General features: G+C 37.2%; 1 protein-coding gene across 1 annotated transcript; it reads left to right on the top strand.

Annotated features, from left to right (window-relative positions):
• The first annotated feature begins 1,430 nt into the window (after positions 1-1,430).
• Positions 1,431-19,632, top strand: adgrg4a (adhesion G protein-coupled receptor G4a). The gene is made up of 26 exons (XM_053506270.1): positions 1,431-1,520; positions 1,617-1,721; positions 2,110-2,739; positions 2,916-3,013; positions 3,122-3,180; positions 3,376-3,430; positions 3,544-3,575; positions 3,677-3,828; positions 3,926-3,964; positions 7,153-7,238; positions 7,325-7,392; positions 7,478-7,626; positions 8,538-8,664; positions 9,331-9,440; positions 10,621-10,825; positions 11,010-11,175; positions 11,297-11,443; positions 13,805-13,924; positions 14,039-14,084; positions 14,193-14,296; positions 14,391-14,512; positions 14,600-14,868; positions 15,237-15,333; positions 15,434-15,714; positions 19,129-19,230; positions 19,347-19,632. The coding sequence occupies exons 2-26, from the start codon at positions 1,637-1,639 to the stop codon at positions 19,475-19,477; spliced, it is 3,480 nt and encodes a 1,159-aa protein (XP_053362245.1). The 5' UTR covers positions 1,431-1,520; positions 1,617-1,636; the 3' UTR covers positions 19,478-19,632.
• Positions 19,633-21,310: the final 1,678 nt, after the last annotated feature.

Raw genomic sequence — 21,310 nt, 5'->3', positions numbered from 1 at the left:
CTGTCATGTTAAGTTTAGTTTTTTTGCATTGAGGGACTAACTATTCTATTCTATTTTATTCTATAGTTAGCTTTGCCAAAGTCCCTGCTTAAACTCTGCATTAAATATACATTCACCTTATATACGTATATATATATATATATATATATATATATATATATATATATATATATATAAAGTTTCCCAATAACAATTTATTGTTCAATTTTAATAATCTTTGTATAATCTTAAACAATATATGTGGATAAAAATACCGTTAAATAGAAGCTGAAATTTGGGTGTCTTATCATCTCATATTTATCCTTTGCTTTCAAACCTCTAAATAGCAATATGCAACTATAGCGTAGAAAAAACACAGAAATTGGTCTTCATTTCCAATACCTTACCCCCTTACCTCCTGCACACATTAAAACTAAATGAAAAATAAGTAAATAAATAAAAATATGCACCCTGTAACTATGCTTTACAGAGCCTTAGAGAAAACTATGGAGAACTTTGAATCAGAATTGGAGTCTGGTTTTATTCACCAAGTATGTTGACACACAAGGCTCTGAAAATCAGATCAACATAAAACATTGTACTGTACATTTATTATAGACAAGACACAATAAGTACACAATAAGTACACAACATTTAATAACTGTACAGATAAAATAAAGATGTACATAAAGTATACATAAAGTGAGTGTGCCTGCTACAATTTATAACCACACATAGAGAAAGTCTATCTATACTTGATCTGTTCAAGGCTGTGAATTCAATTTATTAGAGAAGAGCCATAGCAAACTTTAATCACTGTGGACACAGGCTGTGAAGTGTTTGTGGAACGTTGTAGCTAGATGCATCAATTTTGTGGCCTTATTTTACCACCATTTATTTTTATCACCATCTAGCTGATAACAACCTGCCCAGTGTGTCAAAACAGCTAAATTAAGCAATAAATTGTTTGAGAGACAGGCAAAGAAATTATAATGCATGCACAAGGTCTAGTCTAGACCACTGCATTGTAGTAAATATCTGAGTTATACAGCTTTTCCCATTTTTTTCTTTCTTATCTTTCATCATAACCTTTGGCAAGGTGTGCCTTGTCTTAGACATACAAGTTATGTCAATTATGGCATCATGCAATGTTCCTTGAAAGTGTATGCGTTCTCTGTTCTGTTTAAACATTGCATTTTGCTCCATAGTCCTCTACCATCATTTTAGAAAATACATGACTTAGGATGTAGTCATGTCTACTGTAACGTGACATTGATCCTTGTAGCTGCTGTTTATATAGCTTTGGATATTGGTAGCTTATATTAATTTACACATTATATACACATTATTAGGTTCATTGCTTTCTCTAAGTTTAATGATTAACTGTTAAAGCAAGCAGGAGTGGCCGTAAAGGTCCAACACAATGAGCTACATGGCTTTTTACATGGCTGACCTAAGTGTAAAAGGAGCGCTACCTTGGATTGGATGTTTTTTTGTTACAATTTGACATTATTTATGTCATGCAGAGATGTCATAGTCCTGTAAGTAATATGATTATATAAAAATGTATAGCCTATTACATTAAGAAAAGCTTGCAAAGTGAACAAATATGTATTTAATGTTTTTAATATACATAGGAAGAACTATCCTGTTTCATATGACTACAATCATGGGAACAAATAAGAAATGCCTGGCTTTTATTGTTTGTGTATGGACATGTGGGAGCTATCTGTTATGTTCAGGTAAAGTTCTGCAGTAACAGAGAATAGTATTACTGACTACATACTGTACACTGTTTTTGGCACATAAATGTTTGTCAAATCTTTTGATAAACGGGATAAAAGTGATTTGTGATTGGTTTTTATTCACAAAATCTATTAAATACAGTATCATGATTTTTTCTTTTTAGTTTGACTCCACTACATGGTTTGAAAGAAATGTTGCTTGATAACAGCTAAAGTTACAAAACTATTTATATTTAAAATGTTCCTTTGTACATGTAATTTTATATTATTATTTAAAGCCAAAAAAAAAAACTTTTAGTAGTCTACAATAGCATAACATTAGTAATTTCTTAAATTACAAGCAAATCTTAATGTACCATAAATTGTGAATGTTTTGATCTTTCAGTTTCTGCCAATCCCAGCCTCTGGGGAAAGAAGGTGAACTTCCTAGGTGTGAATTTCTGTCAGTGGCAGCTGAGCAAAACTTTTTCTATGCCGTCTTTAGAGGAACTGAGTGTATGTGTTAACCTTAAGCGAGGGATTTCCACTGCAAGTTGGACTGCTTTTATGTACAATAAGCCAGGAGGACACAAAACTGAGCTTGGCTTGGCTGGAACTGGGGGAAATTTAAAGGTCTGGCTTTTTGGCGAGGAATGGATGATTGCACATAACCTACCCCTTCATAGCTGGCACACAGTGTGTGTGACATGGTCAAATCACAATCGAAAAATCCAGTTGATTATTAATGGCACAGTTTACTTAGATTCTAAGGTAAATGACTCAATGTCCAGTAGCCTGGCTCCGAATGGCACTCTGACTTTGGGAGAGGCTCACAGAGTTGTTGGTGGAGTTATGGATATTGAGACAGGAACAAATTTCATTGGCGAAATTACTCTGTTCCGTATGTGGGAGATGGTGCTGACCCCTCAACAACTTATTGAGTTGAAATGTATTAGTGGAAACGTTGTAAGCTGGAGCTTAAATAACTGGGAGTATCAAAGATGTCCACCTATAACTGATCACAGCCAGAAATGTGGTGAGAAAAACCTAGAGATATTTGCACCAAATTCATATTATACACATTTGAATTAATATATTTTCCCACACCTTATTCAATGCATGGCAGATACTCTAAATCTGAAACATAACAGTGCAGTCAAAGTCAGAAGGATTAGTATCTGTATATAGTTCTAAATTTTTCTCTCATTTCAGAATGCCCCAAATATAAAATACATATGAAAATATCTGTTACACAAAAGATGAATTATGATCTAAATGTCAGTGAGACCAAGGAAGTCACAGAGCAGTGGGTAAGATAATAAAAAAATTTATATCATTTTAACAGCATATTAAACCTTGCAACTTATTAAGTGGATGACATGAAAACTGTATTTTCCTTTTTCATTCCCATAATTTAGCTGAAGAGCATTTTCCCTCAGAGCATTTCTCTAAATTATGTGTTTATATCACATGTAAGGTAATTCCAAGTTTACCATAATGTCCTGAAACATTTTTTGGTGTATTTTCAGAACATACATGTGGAATACGTTGTACCATAATGTCATAAATTCATGATTTACAGAAGCTTTGTTTTCTTAAGTTAACAATCCTATAATTATAATTTTTTAAAGTATATCTACCCAACTTTAAAATTCTGTCTCTTTAAAACCAGCCCAATACTTGAAAAAAACAGTCATCCCAGTGAACAGAACGACGTTAAAATGAAGGTAACATAAACCTAATAGTCAAATACTGACATGCTATTACAAAGATTGTTGTTAAGCAAGTAACAACCTGCATGTTAACAAGTATGTTAATAAACCAGTATGCATCTGTGCAGGAGGGAAGAACTTTGTTATCTAAAACAGAATGGTAAAGTGAATACATCTGCATATACACCTTCTTACAGCGTACATTGATAACTTATCTCATTTTCTCATTTCTTATGTATGTTTCCTCTGTTAATCATTAAGGTTCAACAGCATGGTATATGTGACAGTAAATCCTGCTGCTGCTGTCGATGAGACTCAAGCTCTGCTATGGACACTGTTAATACCTATCTACAACCTCAGGGATCATATCATTCTACAGACAGATCTGGCCTCTGTAAACATCCTTCCACGAGGTACAGTAAGTGTGTGAATACAAGTGTGTGTCAATATGTTTCTTACATACATGATAAAGCAAAGTTCATGTATCAATTCTTGCTCATCCTGTTTCAGCCACAGTTTTTGAAGGCTCGATGAACTCCACTCCAACAGGTTAGTGGTAAACTTTTTTTTAACTCATTCAATTTCTATTTATTTATTTATTTATTTATTTATTCCAAAAATCATGCAAATGTACTATAAAATTTATTACATAAAAAATAATTTGAGACTGATTTATTATATGATCCCTTGTGGATCTAGTTAACATAAAAACACATACATACAAAAAAAACATCGCAAAGAGTGTAATTTCTTGAAGTGAAATTCTTTATTGCAAGTTCCCGAACTATGCTGATAAGCAAAAAGACACATAAGGCATGTAAGGATTGTATAACATAAAGTGTACAATAGTACAGGAGAATACAGTGTGAATATACTAACCATGAATAACATCATTACATTAATCTTAATTATCCTAATTACAGCATTTGTTTTAAATAACAAACATATACAGTTTTTCTTTTTTTTTCTTTCTTTTTTTTAAATATCAACACACAATCCAAAAAGGTGACATAACCTTAGAACAAAAAAGCAGAATATGGTAAGCATGGACTATGCAGAACCTGTCAAAACCAGACTATCCACCAGAATAGAAACCTGGGTTTGATACTGACAGGTGCAGAACTGAGGCCATGTAATAAAATGAACTTAAAGATTGAACGCTTTCTCAGTACACTGGAACCTTCCTTAATATGACTGTCTCCTTTACATTTGAAATGCAGGCCTCCCAGGAGCTCTTTTAATGGCCAAACATGTGGAAATTGTTTGGAATGAGGTCAGGAATGTATAACTTCTAATAACTATAATGTGCAAATTATGTTCGCAAATGTGTACTGTCCCACAAACAGATTAATATCTTCCGCAAGCTGGTGACAAATTTTCAGTCAATTTTCAAGCATCAGGTTTTCCACTTGCCGAATGTTCACAGAAACAACTGTAGTGGGCTTTGACCCCACAACATTCTTTAAAATGTTTTCACTTCATCCATCCATTCATCCATCCATCCATCTTCAACCGCTTATCCAAAGTCGGGTCGCAGGGGTAACAGTTCCCAAAACGTCCCTTTCCCCAGCCACCTCAGTTAACTCTGACTGGGGAATCCCGAGGCGTTCCCAGGCCCGTGTGGAGATTTAATCTTTCCATCTAGTCCTTGGTCTGCCCTGTGGTTTTCTACCAGCTGGACGTGCCAAGAACACCTCCTTAGGGAGGCATCCTGGTGACATCCTTACTAGATGCCCGAACCACCGCTGCAGGTCACAGACTGATGATGACATCAAGACTACATCATCTGCAAACAGCAGTGATGCAATCCTTAGCCCACCAAACTGGAAACCCCGCCCCCCATGGCTGCGCCTTGATATCCTGTCCATGAAAATCACAAACAGGCTTGGGGACAAGGCATAGCCCCTACAACAGGCCAACACCCACCGGACTGTAAGTCTGACTTACTCCCGAGAATCCGAACACAGCTCTCACTTTGGGCGTAAAGGGATTGGATGGCCCTGAGAAGTGACCCCCTCACCCCATACTCCCGCAGTACCTACCACACAAATCCCGAGAGACCCAATCATATGCCTTCTCCAAATCCACAAAACGCATGTAGACTGGATGGGCATATTCCCCCTCCAGGATACCTGCAAGAGTAAAAAGCTGGTCCGCTGTTCCACAACCAGAACAGAATCCACATTGTTCCTCTTTAATCTGTGGTTTGACAATTGGCCGAACCCTCCTTGCCAGCACCTTAAAGTACACTTTCCCAGGGAGGCAGAGTAGTGTAATGCCCCTATAGTTGGCACACTACCTCTGGTCCCCCTTTTTGAAAAGGGAAACCACCACCCCAGTCTTTCCCCCTCCTGAGGTGCTGGATGGTTTTCCAGAGGCACCTTGGTGCCGCTCGAAAGTCCTTTTCCATGGATTCTTTAAGCTCCTCCCACACCCACTGCTTTGCCTCTGGTACCGCTTTGGCTGCTATCCTTCGAGCCCGCCGGTACCTTGCAACTGCTTCTAGAGTCCTCCGGAATAACATATCCCTGAAGGACTTCTTTTTCAGTCAGACAGCTTCTCTAACCACAGGTCAGCCCCACCAGAGCTAACCGATAACCCTTCACCTCCCGCACAAGCTCCGGCTCTTTCCCCCACAGAAAAGTGATGTTCCATGTCCTCAGATCCAGCTTTTGCCACCTGGGTCTGGTCCGTCGAGGCCCTTGGCCTTCACTGCTACCCAAATAACAGCGCACACAACCCCATTAGTTTCTCTCGCAGGTGGTGGGTCCACGAAATGGGGTAGGGCAGGGATTCACCTTGCTCTTTTGGGCTGTGCCCCGGCCGGGCCCCATGGCAGACCCGGACACCAGGCGCTTGCTGATGGGCCCTCTGTCCACGTCCTGGCTCCAGACAGTATTCATGGGGTTTCTCAAACCATACTTTGTCTGGCCCCTCGCCTGAGACCACTTTGCTTTGGGAGACCCTACCAGGAGCACATGGCTTCAGACAACACTGCTCCCAGGTTCATGAGGGCATGCAAACCTCTCCACCACGATAAAGTGATGGTTCCCGGAGAGAAATGGTATATGTTTGCACTATTAAAATGTTTTTTACTGTGACTAAGAGTCTCATCACAAGTAATGTTCTTGTAGTCTTCTCTAAATGTCAAATTTAATCAATAGTCTAGTTTGTCCTGAATGTCCCTCCAACAATTATTTAAATGGAGTTTAAAAATTGCATTGGACAGTTATTTGTTTCTTGTTATTATTTTATGAAACATTATATATATATATCTCCAACATCCTTTCTGGAGGTAAAACGCTACTATATATATATATATATATATACTGTAAATTTGAGTGTACTTACAGTGTTTTATTTAGTTTTTATTCAGTTAGTGTATATAAAATTATATATCTTGGTGAGAATACCTGAAATTTCTTTTAATACTTTGAGTATAGATGTTGATAATGTGATGAATCAGGTCAGTTGATCTGATGGTGTTAGCTGGCTGGGGATCTTGGGAGTTTTTTCAGTGAGACTGGAATGGCATGATAGTGTTAATACACAATAATTTTAATAAAGTAATTATGTACATGTGTTAAAAGTTTATTTATACTTATTTGTGTTATATCATGATTAATTCATGATGTTAATAAATCCAAGAAATAATGTTATAAAATAAATCTTCAGTGAAAACTGTCTCCACTTTATATTTTAAACTATAAATAATTATTTTTTTCATTTTTCACCAGGTTTTATAGACACTTTTTATAGAGTTCATATGAACCTTACAGTGCACAGCCATGTGGGGGATCCAGCTGAAATTATTCAACTTTGGGTGAATGCGAACATACACACACACGCACGCACGCACACACACACACACACACACACACCATATAATAATTCATGTTTTCTTCTTAGCTTCAGCAAACGTTAGGGGGAAGTCAGGGAATGAAGGTTGTGAATTTTAAGCTGACAAGTACCCCAAAGTGAGTACAGATGGCATTTTGTGTACACCATGTTTGGCGGATTACTGGGTTCAGTTGTCATTGAAATATGTTGTCTATACTATAGGTATATCTGCTCCTTCCATGTCCAAGCCCCAGCTTTAACGAATGTCACTGAAACTGGAATCATTATTTTTGTCCTCTTAACAAAAGGATTTAACAATAGTTTCATCACAATAAAAGTCCCACCTGATGAGATCAGCATCTTACACATAGGTATGGACCTACACACTATGGACACACACGATGCACTACAAACACTTTTTACTCTACATGTATACTAGAATATATGCTGTACCTGTACATGTTTTGTATATGTCTCAAACATAAGGCCAATGCACAGTATTCTGTATCTTTGGCACAAATAGTAAATATAGTATGAGTTAAATGTAGTACACAAAGCTTTTAAAGTAACAGAGAGCAATTACAGAACAAACCAGTCAAACCATATGCTATATCACTTAATAGTCCATACAGACAGAATAGTTTCTGTTTACACTTCCATCACCCGGAACTGTCTTGTTCTGCTTATAAACACTATTTTGTTGCTTTTACTCAACATAACAGATGGTAGTTTAAAAATAAAAAATTATATTCTTTGTATATTGCACATTTATGGTGGAAATACACTACACTGACACAAACTTTATTTGCACGATATATATAATACCAAAAATAACTGCTGTTTCCATCCATCCTTATACATTTTCCTTTATAAGTACCCACTATTTTATATTTCTATTTTATTCAAATTTCTGCACATTTTATTTAGATATTATCTTTGTACATACAGTATTATCTATTAGAATATTTTTTTACCATAATGCAAGTATTTTTTTTTACATTTTAAAGTTTATTTTAGGATTGACCTAATGTGATTTGTACGTTATTCTCTTTTGGCTGAGACAGTTGTTTCACTTTATATCGTACTGTGTATAGTTGAGTGTATTGTTTTAATAAAAAAACAAAAAAGCAAAAAAAAAAACATTGAATGAAAGATTTATTGACATTTAGATTCCAGATTTAAAAATGATTGAAAAACTTTTAACAATAATTTGCTCTTTAATGGTAGTACTAATAATTAATATTTCCGGCTAATATTAATCTTTTTTCCTTGCTTTTTCCAGAGCCTGGGTTCTGTCCTGAGGATACTACTCTAACAGTTTATGGTCAATATATGTGGCCTTCAACACCAGCTCAGGAAAACTGTGAGATGAAGTGTGAAAAGGGAAGTGATGTAGCCATAAGACTTTGGTAAGCAGTTTAATGTTTGAATGAATAAAGTTGAGTTATTTTATTTGACATAATCTGATATAACATAAAAGTTGTTTTTATTATAGGTATTATTAAAAATTCTCAGTTAATGATTCCATAATTGTAACTTTTTTTCCACAAAGTATTTTCCACAAAGCATTAAAAGCCTCTCAATTATTCTTGCTTCCTCATGTCTTTGCGTCACAGGGCACACACTCTACACACATCACACACGCTTTTCCCTGTTAGAGTGACTGATAACTGCTTTTTAACAAGCTTTTTATAAGTAATATGCCTCAAAGCAGAAATGAGCTTTGAAGATAATGCATGTAAATTTAAATACAACTCAAATATTAATTCATGAACAAATGAAGATAACAATAAAAAATTTAATAACTGAGGTAGAGCTAATTTATTTTATGAGGCCTATGTTCAGTATATGATGATGGCAATATTAGTTTTGAGTATATTTGCTTTTAGGCTGCTTTGACTACTCAGAAAAAAAATCTATTTTTAGTTCCTTGACCTTCCTGATTGACCTAGTCTATGTTTTGGATATAAATTAATGAATATTATAATGTTTATCCATATTTTATGTAATATTTAGAAATTAGTAACTTATGAAAATCATATATACTGTATATATAAAACCTTTTTGCCTTGCAGTAAATTAGATGCCAGCACTGATGAAGCAGTTTGGGATCCACCAGATTTGTCCATGTGTGAGAAAGTTATGACAGACATTAATGATTTAGAAAGTGTTACTGTTACACCAGGTAAGTGTTTTATACAGGTTAATTTAATCTAATTAATCGTTTAGTTTTATTTAGGATATCTGATATCTAGGCTCTCTATCTAGAGAATTGCCTCTCTGCTTTGATAAATTATAATCTTTGTTTTTAATAATGAATTATTATCATTGTAGTGCAATTCTATAGTATTATAAATAAAATAAAGATTTTACTAGTATACTGTATAATTGCATTATAAAAAAAAAAAAGTTCCCAACTAAAATGATCTCCCTTTATAAAAACAGGTAGAATTACAGCAATAAGTTTTTTCCCATTATGACTAACAAGATTGGAGCCATCCTCTGTATTAGTTATTAGATGCTTTTCCTTTTACATAGAACCCATTTATTGGCAAAAATGCTACTAGTGTGCATGACCAAAAATCCTGATACTTGTCACATTTGACGTTATGTCTGGGAACTGCATTGTGTGAGATGCTCTTGGAAATGGCTTTTTTGCAAAAGTTTGTTGGTAAGAAATTTATTAAATCAAATAACTGCCATCTTCTGGTCTTAACTGTTCTTACAATTAATCACAATTCTCACAGACTAGACATTTTATGTGCATGATTAAATGTGTGCTGGAAAACATGGTAGTGGATTTCAACAGGATTTAACTCCTCTTACTGGATATAGCACGGGGAACAACAATGTTTACTTGTTTAAAAAAAATGGTATTTAACTCTTTTTTTTAATTACAAGTTGACAGTTCCTTAGGGGTGTTCATGAATTTAGCAAATATATTTTGAGATATATATTTGAGAAAAAATGGTAATGGGGATTATTTTGTTACAACAAAGTTAAATAGTCCGTTCAACTATTTAAGTAAAAAATGTAACTAATAATGTGCAATGGTTATGGCATTCAATCAGTTTTACCCTTTCTTGAGGGTACTGGAAATTTTTTTAACAGAATTCCACAGAATAACAGAACAAAGAACAGAAACAGAACAGAACACTTACGAGAGCAGCTATTAGCTATTAGCCTCATCACCATACTGTGCTTAAAGTCTTCTGTAAATGTCAATTGGTTTGACAACACCTCCATTCTCAAAAAATTTCATCACAAGTTTCACTGAACACCCATCACATTAAGCTTGACATTTTGATTCTATATAGGTGCCTCGGTTGATCTGGAATTGTTTCTGTAAACTTCCTTTCCACCAGACAATTCAGATGAAGTTGTGGCCATGATTGAAAATTTGCTGCAGAACGAGACAGACTTGAGCACGTCCAAGCTGAACACTGTGCTGCAAAAACTGTCTGATGTTGCACATGTCGGTATCATGACCATTGACTTAGCAAACAACATTATAAATGTGGTTTCCAAGCTCTTTGTTTGCACATCTTCTCTTTCCGAAGCCACAAATGAGTAAGTGAGGCAACTCTTTATGTTGTATGTAATGTCTTGTGATACACGTGAAATCAAGTTGCATAAATTTAGTTGAAATAGAGTTTGAAAGAGTTAGAGCATCACTATAAGTAAGCCATCCCTGTAAACTGTTTCTGCATTCTTTAAATGTTTTATTTCCTGTTTTTTTATGTCTGTGGTACAGAATTCTTTCTATTACTGACCAAGTAGGAAACAGGATGAATTTCTCTGGAGACTGTCACAACACCACAGTTCCTTCATTGGCACTGCAGCTTGTCAATCTAGATCCACTGCTTTTCCAAGGACTCACATTTGAAGTAGCCTCTTTTCAAACAGGTTTTCTTCCTGAAGTAAGATCCTCAACTAACCCTTTAAATAATTACCGAAACATCTGAACAATAGAAGTGACTTCATACTAGATGCACTCACTTTCACAGCACTGAAACGGATATTGCCTCCTATCTCTTTCAGATATTTCTTAGCCAGACCTTTGTTGAGCAGTCTGACAGTGACAATGTGGCATCAATATCCTTACCAGTTGCCCTGGATACGTTCTTCCCCCAGAGCAGTAGAAGTCGTGTTCAGTTTCATTTCTATGGCATAGAAACTCTTTTCCAGGTAACAGGCACCTCCAAAAATTGCACATTTTAATAACAAATACCACATTGCTTTCTTATCCCTTTTTTAATTTATATATTCCTGTTTTATAATGGATTAAATAATACTTAACTAATCCATTGCTTGTCACATAGACATCTTTAAATAAACACCAGTGAGCCATAACAACCCACCTAATTTTGAGGCCAGGCTTCATTTCCCCATGTGCATCAGTCTGCCTTAGCCGCCCATGACCCTGTTGCCCATAATCCTGTGGTCAAATTGTGATGTCTAGACTGTCTTAGAGAAACTCCATAACTCTTGTGGCATGTTCCCAGTCTGCCGTGGTCAGGACCGACCAAAAGGGGTGCAAGGCACAAACTGGTTAACCGATGACATGGTTATGGGCATCCAAAGCTTACTGTAGCACATGGTGAGTGAAGGCTGTGTAGTTCAAACCAATAGAAAAGCTACTATAACTCAAACTTCTGAAAAAAGTGAATGCTGGCTCAGATAGAAATGAATAAGAACACAGTGCATCGCACTGGTTTTGGTGGCAAAAGAGGGACCGAATCAATATTAGGCAGGTGGTCATAATGCTATGGCTAATTAGTGTACAGTTGTGTGGAAAACTATTTGCCCCTTCCTAAATTTCTTATTCTTTTGCATGTTTGTCACACAAAATGTTTCTGATCCTCAAACACATTTAACTATTAGTCAAAGATAACACAAGTAAACACAAAATGCAGTTTTTAAATGATGGTTTTTATTATTTAGGGAGAAAAAAAATCCAAACCTACATGGCCCTGTGTGAAAAAGTAATTGCCCCCTGAACCTTATAACTGGTTGGGCCACCCTTAGCAGCAATAACTGCAATCAAGCGTTTGCGATAACTTGCAACGAGTCTTTTACTGGAGGAATTTTGGCCCACTCATCTTTGCAGAATTGTTGTAATTCAGCTTTATTTGAGGGTTTTCTAGCATGAACCGCCTTTTTAAGGTCATGCCACAACATCTCAATAGGATTCAGTTCAGGACTTTGACTAGGCCACTCCAAAGTCTTCATTTTGTTTTTCTTCAGCCATTCAGAGGTGGATTTGCTGGTGTGTTTTGGGTCATTGTCCTGCTGCAGCACCCAAGATCGCTTTAGCTTGAGTTGACGAACAGATGGCCGGACATTCTTCATTCCAGGTCCTGAAGCAGCAAAACAACCCCAGACCATCACACTACCACCACCATGTTTTACTGTTGGTATGATGTTCTTTTTCTGAAATGCTGTGTTACTTTTACGCCAGATGTAACGGGACACGCACCTTCCAAAAAGTTCAACTTTTGTCTCGTCGGTCCACAAGGTATTTTCCCAAAAGTCTTGGCAATCATTGAGATGTTTTTTAGCAAAATTGAGACGAGCCTTAATGTTCTTCTTGCTTAAAAGTGGTTTGCGCCTTGGAAATCTGCCATGCAGGCCCAGTCTCTTTCTTATGGTGGAGTCGTAAACACTGACCTTAATTGAGGCAAGTGAGGCCTGCCGTTCTTTAGATGTTGTCCTGGGGTCTTTTGTGGCCTCTCAGATGAGTTGTCTCTGCGCTCTTGGGGTAATTTTGGTCGGCCGACCACTCCTGGGAAGGTTCACCACTGTTCCATGTTTTTGCCATTTGTGGTTAATGGCTCTCACTGTGGTTCGCTGGAGTCCCAAAGCTTTAGAAATGGCTTTATAACCTTTACCAGACTGATAGATCTCAATTACTTTTGTTCTCATTTGTTCCTGAATTTCTTTGGATCTTGGCATGATGTCTAGCTTTTGAGGTGCTTTTGGTCTACTTCTCTGTGTCAGGTAGCTCCTATTTAAGTGATTTCTTGATTGAAACAGGTGTGGCAGTAATCAGGCCTGGGGGTGACTACAGAAATTGAACTCAGGTGTGATAAACCACAGTTAAGTTATTTTTTAACAAGGGGACAATCACTTTTTCACACAGGGCCATGTAGATTTGGAGTTTTTTTCTCCCTTAATAACGTAAACCTTCATTTAAAAACTGCATTTTGTGTTCAATTATGTTATCTTTGACTAATAGTTAACGGTTTTTGATGAGCAGAAACATTTAAGTGTGACAAACATGCAAAAGAATAAGAAATCAGGAAGGGGGCAAATAGTTTTTCACACCACTGTATATGGGAAAATCAATGGTTTGAAAGTTATAAAAAAATATGTTAAATAGTAAAAGTATTTGGTATTTATACAGATTCCAATGGCCAGATGAAAATATACATAGTAGAGATAGACGCACAGTAAAGTGTACAATTTACACTTGAGGGTATGACCATTGTGACATGGTTTTAAAAGTAATGAATTACATGAATTTCCTCTTCAATATCCCATCTCTAGGACCATTATAGCAGCCTGGTGCTGAATTCTTATGTGGTTTCTGCCAGTGTAATCAATGCCAGTGTAATCAACCTGAGGGACCCTGTCATAATCACACTTCTCCATCTTCAGCCCAAAAAGGTCTCAAACAACACAGAACATCTAGTTACAAGCTTAATAATTCTGGTATCTTTTCTTATCCAGGATTTTTCTTAATTTCATCTTAATCAGAAATCTCCTCTTCCTCTTGTATAGGAACATGACACGGTCAAGTGTGTCTACTGGAACTTAGAGAGGAACTGTACGTTTGAATTGAATGTTCTATCTGTGTTTAATGTAATATTCTATCTTTTCATAGGATCAGGCGGAATCTGTAGTTTTTTTCATGATGTTTTTGTTTGTGCAACAGATGGAAAAGGTGGTTGGGATGATAATGGATGCCAAGTTAAATATAGCAACGCCACTCATACAGCATGCCACTGTTTTCACCTCACACATTTTGGAGTGCTGCTGGTAATCAGATGTTGTACTTAGTCTGATATATATTTATATAGAATATATTGAATAACTGTTCATAATATCCCTCTTATTCTATTTTCTCTTGTAGGATATATTTAAAACACCCATAAACTCCAAGGATGACAAGATTCTCACAGTCATTACATACCTGGGCTGTGGCTTGTCCTCCCTCTTTCTAGGCATCACTTTGCTGACGTATATGGCCTTTGAGTGAGTTAACAGTGATGAATCATCTGGATCCTATAAAAGACTGCTGGCTCTATAATACTAAACCATCTCTTTCCTCTTGCTCTACAGGAAGCTGAGGCGAGATTACCCATCTAAGATCCTTATCAACCTCTCAGCAGCCTTGATGGGTCTCAACATGTTCTTTCTGGTTAATTCTTGGCTTGCTTCGTTTAACAATTATAACCTGTGTATTGCCATGGCTGCTATTCTTCACTACTTCTTCCTGGCCACGTTCACATGGATGGGGCTGGAGGCGATCAACATGTACCTGGCTTTTGTGAAAGTCTTTAATGTCTATGTTTCTGCCTTCATCCTTAAATTCTGTGCTCTTGGATGGGGTGAGACTTTTTGAGGAAATATGGTTTCCTTATTAAATTAATTAAATGAAAGCAAATTGAATTTAGTGGAGGTTCGAATATGTGCATAAAAAATACATGTCGTAAAAAATATGCACCAGTTGTTGTTGTGTTGTTAGTGCTCTAAAAGTTCTATTTCAAATAATTAATATGAAATCGAAGAACAGGATTGCCTTACACAATGCTATTCCACATCATTGGATGCACTAGTATCTGTTTTGGGAAGACACTTAGTAGTTTAACTCTACTAAGTTAGAGAAAAAAACGTAACAGTGTTGCTTAAGTAAAAGGGATTTGGTTATAAAATTATTACATTTGGTTGCTGCTAATGTTTGAAGCATTCTTTCCAGGTTTACCTCTGATTATTGTCAGTGTAGTGCTTGCCGTGGACAAAAACATCTATGGTAACACTCATTCCATAACAGCAATTGAAGATTTTTCATCTTTGTAAGTGTGATTATTGCTACATACATGGCAATCCTGATTCCAACATATACTCTATAAAACACCTCTATACTTTCTCCTGTTGTGTGTTTTTTTTTTTAAGCTGCTGGTTACAGAACGACATAGCGTTTTATGTAACTGTAGTAGCATTTGTGGTGCTGATCCTGATGTGCAACGTCAGCGTGTTCGGCGTGGTACTGGTGCAGATACGGGGCATGCACCTCAGTAAAGAAGCAAGCCATTGCAGCAGAATGCTGCATGAAATGCGTGTGGTTGCCAGTCTCACCTTTCTACTCGGCCTCACCTGGATGCTGGCCTTCTTTACCTGGGGACCTGTGCGAGTCCCTTTTCTTTACCTCTTCTCAATTCTTAATACTCTACAAGGTAAGAAGCATCAGGTTGATGTACAGTAATGAACAGTGTTTCAGAGTAAGATCCTAAAAATCTAGGAATTTGTTTTTAATTGATTTAAGTTTCCAAATTGTCGACAAGTTCTGTCTTTTGATGATTTCTGACATTGTTAATGCTTTATGGCGAAACTCTTAAATGAGTAAACCATTAGACTTGACTGATATGCGTTTGCTTAATATTATGACTAACACAATCAGAAATTCCTGTCATGTGTACACCAGTTGTACTTTTGTTCAGAGATTTTTACTCACTCACAAACTTACTAAACTACTCAACATTCAATTCAATTCAATTCAATTTTATTTGTATAGCGCTTTTAGCAATTTTCATTGCCACAAAGCAGCTTTACACAGTCAAAAGAATTATTTAAGTTTGTATGAAATGTGAATTTGTATGAATCAAAATTGTCAGTTTGTCCCTGGTGAGCAAGCCGAGGGCGACAGTGGCAAGGAAAAACTCCCTGAGATGGTAATAGGAAGAAACCTTGAGAGGAACCAGACTCAACAGGGAACCCATCCTTATTTGGGTGAAACAGAAAGCAGTAAATGACCTGCATTTATACAGTGTGTAGGGTGGGAGGGAGTTCAGCTATAATAGCTGATGTTAATTGATGTTAATATGGAGTCCAGGTAGTTATTGGAGACCCAGGTAGACTTGTAAGAAGTTCCAGTCATGAACTATCGAACTGTCAAGTCCCCGGAGAAACAGTTGCCAACACCAGTCAAGGGCAGAACCATCTTCTAGGTAGAGAGAACCATCCCCAGACACCAGACGCATCCCAGAGAGACACACGGGGCATCCATGTGACGAGATCTTCAGCCAGAAGCGGGGCACCAGGGAGGGTCAGACAGGTCCGGAGGGCAGAGGGAGTCTGGATCACTGGCAGCTCGGGAATGACATGTGTAGCTCGACAGAGAGAGAGAAAAAGTGAAAGGGGGAGACAGGAGGAGAGAGGAAAGAGAAAGAGGGGGGGAAAGAGAAGAAGAGGAGAGATGGCAGTTAGGTATGGTCACAGTCACACAATGTATAATGTGAATGTATATTAACTGTAGAGTGCAAGCAGAGACTCCGGCAGGACTAACTACAGTATGACAGCATAACTAAAAGGGAGAGCCAGAAGGAAACACAGACATGACGGCTTCCTGAGATGTAAAGCAAACAATCACCTCACCGTCAGCAAACCTGAGTGATCAATGAGAGTGAGAAAGACAGCATCCAAACATACCAGTTCATCATAATACTCTACGTCCATGAGTCCCCCAGATCTGTTCCTTTACCTAAGGCAAATCTATTTATAAAAATGCTTGGCTAAATAAATAGGTTTTTAGCCTGGACTTAAACACTGAGACTGTCTCTGAGTCCCGAACACTAACTGGAAGACTATTCCATAATTTCGGGGCTTTGTAAGAAAAAGCTCTGCCCCAGCTGTATTTTTTATAATACGCGGTACTGACAGGCAGCCTGCATCCTTTGATCGAAGTAGGCGTGGCGGATCGTAAGACACTAGCAGTTCGCTCAGGTACTGCGGCGCGAGACCATTTAATGCTTTATATGTCAAGAGTAGTATTTTAAAATCAATGCGAAATTTCACAGGGAGCCAATGCACTGAAGATAAGATAGGGGTGATGTGCTCATATCTTCTGGTTCTAGTGAAGACTCTCGCTGCTGCATTCTGGACTAGCTGAAGCTTATTTATGCATCTAGCTGAACAACCAGACAGTAAGGCATTACAATAGTCCAACCTAGAGGTGATAAAAGCATGAACTAGTTTTTCTGCATCATTTAGCGACAATAAATTTCTTATCCTGGCAATATTTCTGAGGTGAAAAAATGCTATCCTGGTAATATTATCTACATGAGCTTCAAATAAAAGGCTGGAATCAATAATCACACCAAGGTCTTTCATTGTTGCATTTGATGGAACAGAAAGGCCATCTAAAGTTACGGTGTGATCTAAAATTTTACTCCTAGCTGTATGCGGTCCTATGACTAGAACTTCTGTCTTATCCGGATTTAGCAGAAGGAAGTTAGTTAGCATCCAATTTCTTATGTCCTGCACACATTGCTTAATTTTAGTAAGCTGTTTTTTCTCATCAGGTTTTGCTGAGACATATAACTGTGTATCGTCAGCATAACAATGAAAACTAATACCATGCTTACGGATTATGTTGCCCAGAGGAAGCATGTAAAGGGAAAAAAAGCAGTGGACCTAAAACTGAACCCTGCGGAACGCCAAACTTCACTAGAGAACATGCAGAATAATCACCATTTAAGTCAACATACTGATAACAATAGGTCAGATAGGATCTGAGCCAGGAGAGCGCTGTACCCTTAATTCCTACTACATTTTCTAATCTGTAAAGAAGAATAGCGTGATCAATGGTGTCAAAAGCTGCACTCAGGTCGAGTAATACAAGCATGGTTACACAACCTTGATCAGAGGCCAATAGGAAGTCATTTACTACTTTAACGAGTGCTGTCTCTTTGCTGTAATGAGGCCTAAATCCTGACTGATACAGTTCATGTATGCCATTTCTATGTATATATGAGCATAGCTGCTCCGCTACTATCTTTTCCAGAATCTTAGAGATAAAGGGGAGGTTTGATATTGGCCTGTAACTGGACAGCTGACAGGGGTCGAGGTCAGGTTTCTTAATTATTGGTTTGATAACTGCTAATTTAAAAGATTTTGGAACATAACCAATGCTGAGTGAAGAATTAATTATTCTCAACAGGGGTTCTGTTATTGCTGGTACTATCTGTTTAAGAAAATGTGTCGGTACAGGATCTAATATACAGGTTGATGAATTTGAAGAAGAAATGAGTGAATTTAGTTCATTCTCTTCAAGGGGAGTAAAGTATTCTAGGTTCTGATCTGACATGGCTAGATTAACATCTGCATCAATTACATTGTTCGGTTTCAAAACCTAAATTTTATGCCTAACATTCACAATTTTATTATTAAAAAAGTTCATGAAGTCCTCACTATTGCATGATGTTGTTGTGGAGATTTCTGCAGTGGTCTTATTTCTGGTTAATTTGGCTACAGCATTAAATAAGAATCTAGGATTATTTTTGTTATTTTTGTATAAGAGTGGAGAGATATGTTCTTCTAGCTACACTAAGAGCTTTTCTATAGTTCAGGATGCTCTCCTTCCATGCTATTTGAAATACTAGCAATTTAGTTTGACGCCATTAACGTTCTAATTTCCGAGCGGTCTGTTTTAAAGTGCGCGTGTGATTGTTATACCAGGGAGCAAGTTTCTTATCTCTAATAATTTTTTTTTAACTGGAGCTACATTATCTAATGCATAGCGAAATGTCGCCTGATCGAGTTCTATGGGGTCAGACGGTGATCTAATCGAAACATGTTTGTGTTTGTTTCAGGTTTTTTTATATTTCTGTTCCACTGCCTCATGAAAGAGAATGTACGTAAGCAATGGCGAATTCACCTCTGCTGTGGAAGATTTAAACTCACTGGCTACTCAGGTTGGTATTTAATCTTGATCTGTAATAGCATATTGATCTGTACTTTATTTCCACACCTTGTGTCATGTTGCTTGCTAATTAAGATGAAAAAAAAAATGTTTGCCTTTCAACCTCAGACTGGAGTGGCTCATTGATGCAGGGTGGTAAAGCTAAGAGTGAAAAACTGGCGCACAGCCCATCTGAAACCACAAGTGAACGGAAGATTTCCAGGAGCAGCCAGAAAGATGAAAATATAAAAAATATATAATAAAAAAAGAAAACCAGAAGCTCAGTTTTATGGTTGTTGATGGTGCTAATAAGGACAATAAGTACAAATGTGATTCATTCTGTACAATTCTCTGTTTATTAATTTATTATGATTAGGCAGATGTAGTGCTTTTTGGTGAAATGACTTTAATGTATTAATACCCTATAAGAAAGATTGTTAATGTCAATAAATGACATGTTGTTGATAGTGTGTTATTATTTCATGACTTCCAGTGGTTACACAAATGTGTAAAACACTGTGTAAATTAAAAAATATATTAATTCAGTAACTAAGCAGTAGATAAAATGTACATGGCGTTATGAATTTTGTAAACACTACACCAAATTCAGCTGTGTTGCAGTGTGCGGCCTGTTCCCCATTCCTGCAAAACTAATGACGCAGATAAAAGGCCTGGAGGTGGTTCTGAGTGTTACATTTGCATTTAAGAATGCATTGAGCTGTTGACTCAAACTCTCAAAATGAGATCCAAGGAGGTGTCTATGTACAGTAAGTCCAGGAGGCCATAATTAGTCTGGGGGGAAAAAAAAGAAAATCAAAACATTGGGGGTGGCCAAAACAATTTGGAACATTCTTAAAACAGAAGGAATTCTGAAATACTCTCTGCTTATATGCAGCCAAATGCTGCAAAACTGCTAGGACACAGCTTTATATTACAAATATATAATGACATTCTGTACAGTGAAAGTTACCCAAGGGAAAGAAAAGGGATATGCTTCACTGGACAAGTCAGTCATCTTCTCTCAGCCTAATACAATATGCTTTTCTCAAGGCAGAAAGACCCATGAACAAGCAGCAGCTGAAGGCAGCTGCAATAAAGGCCTGACAAAGCATCTTAAGGCATGAAACTAGGCATTTGGTCATGTAGATAGATTCCAGTCTTTAAGGAGTCATTGATTGCAAAGGATATTTATTCAAGTATTTAAGGTCATTTTTAGGTTGGTAATTATGTTGGTTTGTGCCATAATTTATGAGCCCCCAAAATGATGTTAATGGCTGTAATTCCTGAATTGTTAATGCCACACTTTTGTCGAAACCTTTGAATTAAAGCTGAAAGTCTTGACTTTGCTACCTTCTTGAGTGCATTTCAAATTCAATGTGGTCTTGTACAGAGGCTAAACAGCAACAAATAAATAAACAAATAATAAAAAAGAACCGTTTGTTCCAAAATTTATGTACCTGACTATATAATAACAGCAGATAACTAATCAGCCCTAAAATTTAAATCATTACGATTAAACCTACCTAGATTTTGGGTTCCCCTTGTGCAACCAGGGGCTCTAGCATCTCAGGTGCAGCTCTGTGGGGCCTCTAGGAAGGCACTGCGGTGTGTGACACCAGGACATTGGCAGAATGTTTTGGATCAGACTTGCTTATTGAGCACATCCCATGGGTGCTTGATCACATTGGGTATTGGGAAATTTGGAGGCTGGATTGGCAGGCTTTTGCTATTTACCTGCCGGCACCCATTCGTGGTGGGCTGTGATGCTGTGATGCTGTGTTGGGCTGTGAATGTTTTGCTCTTTTTCTATCTTTTTATCATTTTGATTCTTTGGCTAGCATGGACTTTTTCAGCGATTTAATGAGTCAATTTAACAAGTTGAGTGAGTGGTGTTGTTTAGTTCACCTGGTGGTTGTGTTAATGTACTGATATCTGGTGACTGGTGTACATAGTGTTTTGCCATCCAAAGATAGAAAATTAGTGTCCTTGTTGCTTTGTTGCAACAGGAACATAAAAGTTCTATTTGACACAACTGATTTAATACCTCATACTTTTCATTGCATAGCTAAGGGAGAGTGTGTGTATGACTGGAC

The sequence above is a fragment of the Clarias gariepinus genome, chromosome 10 (genome assembly GCF_024256425.1).
Source record: "Clarias gariepinus isolate MV-2021 ecotype Netherlands chromosome 10, CGAR_prim_01v2, whole genome shotgun sequence".
NCBI lineage: Eukaryota > Metazoa > Chordata > Actinopteri > Siluriformes > Clariidae > Clarias > Clarias gariepinus.
Note: the sequence above shows the minus strand (reverse complement) of the source record. Positions and strands in the feature narration are given on the sequence as shown.

Coding starts and splice junctions, on each gene's coding strand:
- adgrg4a (XM_053506270.1), top strand. CDS start 1,637: ATGACTACAATCATGGGAACAAATAAGAAATGCCTGGCTTTTATTGTT. Junction 3,965..7,152: donor GATGAACTCCACTCCAACAG/GTTAGTGGTAAA, acceptor ATTTTTCACCAG/GTTTTATAGACACTTTTTAT. Junction 11,176..11,296: donor AAACAGGTTTTCTTCCTGAA/GTAAGATCCTCA, acceptor TATCTCTTTCAG/ATATTTCTTAGCCAGACCTT.